The following is a 6,287-nucleotide window of genomic DNA, read 5'->3' as shown; positions in this document are numbered from 1 at the left end:
GTAACTTTACATTTACACTTTCATAAATGCAGTGCGAGTATGGAAAGTTTGGCAGGCTTAGCAACAGTAACAAAGTAGGGCGGGGCTTAGCAAAGGGTCAATTGACTTAAATTGATCGGCATGATTTAATAACTTTATGTGACCATGAAGCCTGATGTCACTCTACAGTTTTGTTGTTTATGAACTACACTGTAGATTGGATTCTCTGTTAACAGTGAAGATCAGGTAAACAGATTATCCTTGCAGATCTCATGCATTAGTTCTGTGCTGTTGACTGTGTAGTTGCTGTGGCTGCTTTGCTGTATGTTGATGTTCAAGTTTGCTGTCTGCTGTGGTGTTAAACGTTCTGAAATTGTTGTAAATTCTATACATATCATTTATCCTTGACGTTCAATCTAATACAAAATACAGAAATATCAAGCAATATTTAGTGTTATGTCATTCCATAGACTGAACTTCATCAGCGCCACCAACTGTGGCTGACTTCTGAGGAGGATCTACTGTATTTAACATTTAAATGGAAGGAATGCATGTGAATTTTAATGTCTGTGAACTAAACCATAGCTACTCTAGTGCAGTATGAACTTGCACAATAGTAGTTGCAGGTAGTGTCAGTTTTGCATGTGCAGGGCTCCGCCGTCAAGTTAGCCATAATAAATATACAATATCCAGGTAGACTTTCAAAATAAAGCCAAAAAAAAACTACAGTAGTTGGTTAGATCAACTAACACAAACTACTTGGTCAGGTTTTGGAAAGACTGTGGTTTGCGTTAAGATAAGTATGTGTAGTGTACTGGCTCTCTTATATGACAGTTTGTGGTGCATTGATGGGTTTTGCACTCTTACTAATTTTTCTTACACTGCCTGTTTGGTTGTGAGAGGTGAGAGACACAGTAAGAGCTGTGTCGGTTAAAAAGTCAATGCAATTTTGTTGTGTGCAGTCTTTTTAATGTTATTTTCATTTGATCATATGATGTGTTGATTAAACAATCCAGTTACGAACTCACTACTTATTTAACTTTGGTACAACTTCTTCAAGCTGAAAGAAAATTCAGTCTGTAAGACCATCTGCTCATGGCTGCTTATTTGAAGTGCCATATTTGCACATAAGTCAGTCTCCTTTTTAGAGAATAGTTTTTGGTAGAAAAGCTCACAGTCTGTTTTCTTCCATGACAACACTCTCACAGCTTCCAGCTTCATGGCACAGAGAGCAGTGCCTTTTAAGGGAAAGACGAGGAGGCATTAGCCATGTCACCATTTGTTAAGTTTGCACCATAACACTGACTGCAATGGTGCAAATCTGAGTATAACTTATGGGAGGATAGTGAACAGCTGTATAGGCATTTGTGCTTATTGTGGTTTTAGCCACACTTCATATGTTACTTTATGCAGTTTACAAGGTTTATTATTAGAATGTAAGTCTATTATAAATTAAATTATGTGGACAGACTCTTTTCTGATTTGTTTTGATCTACAGGCCCAATCAGCACATGTCATTTACTCAGTAACAACATTAACTTACCTGTGATGAAGTGTTTGCCACAGATGCACAGGTATTGACTGGCCCATCACTACAGGGCTTGTTTTCACTCCACGGCAGGAAAGTAGCACATTTGTGAGTTATTTCAAAAGTAAAGTCAACTTTTATATATATATGTGTATATATATAGACAGGAGACACTTTCTCTGGTGGACCTAATGTCACAGAAAAGGTTAAAAATACAGTAAAACAGGCAGTTTCCAGGAGTCCACAACCAGGGAACACGTCGTAACTCTTTACAATAGGGGTACAAATCATATATTTAAGTAATGCTTAACTAATGCATAACTCCTGATGATTTAATACATGAATTAATACAGGATGGACCATGACATCCTGTTGCTCACCACAAACAAATGATTCACACTTACAGATCCCCAGTAAATGAATGTTAATTCATTTAGTTACTTCATACATTAATTGCATCAAGTCAGCTGGATTTCAGTTACATACTGTATTTGTGTTTATTATGTAATGTTAGAATCAGACAAGCAGCTTGATTAAAAACAAAGCTTCATATTTCCATGAAAACAGACTCTTGTGCTTTCAGAGAGGCTGAGTAAGTGAATCTGAAATAACCTTTTATGTTACTGTAATACAGATAATTTGAGTGCATATCAATGGTATAAAGTAACTGAGAATAACATTAATTAACTGGTGATTTATAGGTGTGATCTGCTCACATGAAGTCATATGACTTGATCAGTTGTTTGTGGTGAGCAACAGGAATTCATGGTAGATCCTGCATTAAGTCATGCATTAAATAATCACGAGTCATGCATTAGTTAGCATTACTTAAATAAAGGATTGTGGATTTAAAGTGTTACATAAATTGCATATTCAAGTATACTCAATATGGAACATGTTGCAATGCTCATTTTTGTAAAATGACTGTTATCTACTAGGTCTTATAATGAAAAGTATGTATGTACTATTCAGGTGAAAGACAGATTTTTATTCTTTATGGCATTTATATAGTCTATAGTTTTGTTGTTGTTGTTGTTGTTTTTTAATATCCTTAAAGGAAAATGTATTTTTTTTTCTCTGTCATTTTCAAAGTAAATCTCAGGGTCATTCATAATGATTATGACATGCACTGTTTTCATTCATAGCCTGTGCCCTTAATTTCAACCCACAGACCCCAGAGGTGCTTTTTTCATTCCAAGTCATTCCAAGAGTTTATATTTGCCATGGGTCCTAATTTATATGATCATACCCTATCAGGAGGTGTACTGTCACATGTCACCATGCCCTGAGCATAGCATGAGCCACATCATGTGCTGTAACTCCTTGTTGTGTGTGGTACTGATAGCTCCAATGTGAACACCATTTATTTTACATTATGTGCAATTTGAAAAAAATCTAAATTTGAATATCAACCATTATTTTAAGAGGGGGTCATACAGAGACCAAAGTCTCTATACTGTTGTTTAAAAAAAAAAAAACGTGTTCAAGTTTGAAGGACTGTGGATTTATTTATTTATTTTATACTGGGGTCATTGAGGGCAGTGGGTAGTTTCACTTTGTAAGTGCAAAACAAATAATGGTGATTTTACTGTAACTTTCCTTAAAAAAACAAAAAACAATGATTATTCAACTAATATATAATAATATATAGTAATACTAATATTTTTAGAAGACAAAAAAATCACATTTTGCTGATGATCCCCAGGGTCCTGAGTTGGAGCTGAGTCAGTGGTCCCCGTATGTTAAATATGTTGGTAGGATGGAGTTGGATTTTGGAGAAAGGTTCATTCATAAACAGTTCCTCCATCACCTTGACAGTGCAGCTCCTGAGTGACACAGTGATTCCACTGGGAAACTACAAGACACAAGTCAGAAAATCAATGTTAACTGAACATAAATACAGTATTTTCTAAAATATCCTTAAAGGACATTTCAGGTTTTTTGTCTGGCATTTGTATAAGTATATTTTAGTTAGGGTGATTTGTAATTATTCTGACTTGACTTGCTTATCATTGTTCATATTATTATTATTATTATTATTATTATTATTATTATTATTATTATTACTATTATTATTAATGCTTATAGCACGTTTCATACATAAATAGTAGTAATACAGTGTAGCATAATAACCTATACCCTTAAAGATTATGTAAAGCAACATTAAATGTGTGTTCTGAGTTTGTCACACTACAAACACATTAACATATTAACCACTGAGCCAAATTTGAACGATTATAATAATCGCTAGATGTTTAAATTAGAAAAAAATCATGAAAAAATGTCTTACTCAGGACACTCCTTCTAACAGCTTTATTGGACACTGCCTTTTCTTCTGTGTCAGGTTGTTGGAATTGAAGTGAGCTGAAATGAACTGCTGGGCTGATTTGGACTGAGGAAGTCGCTGAAGGCATGTTCATAACTGACCATAGGGGAGGGTGAGGGGAGGAAGCGATGGTGTCATTCGTGGGTCAGTTTGTGGGGCTTATACAGGATAGTGCTTGGGGACCATGGCTCCGGCATGTCACCAGGCCATGTTTCAGGTCCGACCAAAAGATCCTGAACACAGAAATCAGTCCAACTCAGAACCACAGTTCTCAATCTTTTCTCATATTTTCAACGACTGTTGTCTAACATGTATAATGTGTTAAGAAGAAAAACTTCCTTTTCCTTTACAGAGACAGAACCAAACTTCACCCACCAATGTTTAAACACACTAGCTAGCTCAGTGGTGCTAACGTTGCAGCGGAGGAGGATGCCACTGATGTTGTCACCTCACCCTGTCATGATCACAAGCCTGTCATACATGGATAGCTGCATGCTTCCTTTGGCATGGTGATATGGTCGGTGGGTGTAGTTTGCTGCAGAAACAAAATAACTCCTCAGAGAAGCTGCTCACAACAAGGTCTGCGGATCATCGGCTCATGATTTATGAAAAGAGACATTGCTGCTGAGTTTTTCAAATGAATTTCTTGGCACAGGCTGAGTGCCATCTAGTTCCATTTTACTGGAGAGAAGGCAGACATCTCTATATGCCCATTAGCTCCAAAACTCTGCAACACACATCAGAATCATCTAGACTGATAAATAGCACTACAGATTAAAGGAGAAATATTTTGATTTTGGAGTGGGCTATACCTTTAAGTCACATGCAGTTCCTCCCATCACCTTGATTGTCCAGGTCCTGAGTGACACAGTGATTCTAATGTGAAACTACAAAAGACAAGCCAGAAAATCAACACAGTCTAAAAGATTTATACATAATATTCCAGTAGGGACTGTATGCTTTTTCATTTTTAAATTTTGATTTCAGATCTGTTACTATTGCTATAGATCAGGGACTTATAAAGAGATATACAAGGATACTGTCTTAAGTCATGCTGTTATATATACTGTGATAATGAGATTATTACACAGACATATGCTTGATTCTTTCAGAGTTGCACTTTTGTGTAGCTATACATTAAGTCTAGTGGGGAGATATTGTATGCTATATCCTATAATAAATAGTGGAGGGTTCCTTTTCGTCCTACAGATTTTAATCCCACACATTTGTGTAATAATGGTATGAAATGCATGATACTGCAGGAAGAGAAGAAAAAGAGGGATTACAGTGTGATGTTTGTCCCGTAGCAGGATGCCTGCCTGTGTCGGGACGCAGTAGTACTGTATCATGTATACACTGTAGGTATACGCCCAGATCAGCTGTAGAGGTCCCCCTCTCACCGGCTGCTACAGAGCACGCACACCTTTGTTGCACCTCCTCTTTGATTCCATGCAGCGGAGCGGAGCGGAGCAGAGCGCAGGGCAGGACGGACACACACAGGCTACAGCAGGGAAACACCCCGCGCGCGCGCACACACACACACACACACACACTCACACACTCACTCACAGGAGCTGAGGGTGAGCTCAAGGAGAAGTCCTCCTCTCTGCTGCTGCTGATGATCAGTGGAATAAAGCAGAGATGCTGCTGCGCTTCACTGAATGAATGAGGATGCTGCTGCTGCTGCTGCTGCTGCTGCTGCTGACGCTGTAAGCTGCGCGCGGCGCTGTGCGGGAGACATGCGGTACTCTTCACTCCTCCGATACTTACTGTAAAGTCGATCCGGTCCGCCACAGAGACATTATTGCTACTCTGTCCTGTCCTGTCCTGTCCTGTCCTGCTGGATTTGTCCTCGCTGGGTGCTGTGAAGATGATGATGATGATGATGCCTGCTGCCCCTCTCATCACTCTGTTCCTGGGTAAGTTCACTGCAGCTCTGATCTCTGGTTTTATGCTCAAGAAGACTAGTGAAAGGTGTGTGTGTGTGTGTGCGTGTGTGTGTGTGTGTGTGTGCGTGTTTGTGTAGGTGTGTAGGTGTGTGTGTAGTGACACCACCAAATACAATAAGGTCATTGTAAACTCACTGTTGAGGACCACGTGTCAATATGGCAGTGTTGCAGAAATATGAAAATGACAGAACATATATGAGCACTTACAAAAGTCTTATTATAAACTGAATATGATTCCCAATCATCAATTATTATAAGAATATTATTATAAGTCTATTGTAGACATATTTCAGTGATGTTTTTGTTGACTTTTAAGTTGCATAAGAACTGATGTTCATAGTCATCAGCAGATTTGAGTAGTAACAGATTACATGTAATCAGTACTATGTAATCAGGTTGCAAAAAAGTAGTGTGAGCAACCCAAATTACATTTGAAAAACGTGTAATTAGATCATAGTTACATTTTCAAGGGTTACTTAATTACATTTTTGGTTACATCTTTAGA

At 38.0% G+C, this 6,287-nt stretch overlaps 1 protein-coding gene across 1 annotated transcript in view; it reads left to right on the top strand.

Moving 5' to 3' along the window:
* The first annotated feature begins 5,379 nt into the window (after positions 1–5,379).
* The window catches only part of LOC146318677 (CXADR-like membrane protein), an 86,159-nt gene continuing 85,251 nt past the window's right edge, over positions 5,380–6,287 (top strand). Inside the window, exon 1 of the mRNA XM_084730249.1 lies at positions 5,380–5,752. Within this exon, the coding sequence (XP_084586375.1) occupies positions 5,704–5,752 (49 nt within the window). The 5' untranslated portion in view covers positions 5,380–5,703. The remainder of the gene's footprint in view (positions 5,753–6,287) is intronic.

This window comes from Lutjanus erythropterus, chromosome 11, assembly GCF_056507025.1.
Source record: "Lutjanus erythropterus isolate fLutEry1 chromosome 11, fLutEry1.hap2, whole genome shotgun sequence".
Classification (NCBI taxonomy): domain Eukaryota; kingdom Metazoa; phylum Chordata; class Actinopteri; order Lutjaniformes; family Lutjanidae; genus Lutjanus; species Lutjanus erythropterus.
Note: the sequence above shows the minus strand (reverse complement) of the source record. Positions and strands in the feature narration are given on the sequence as shown.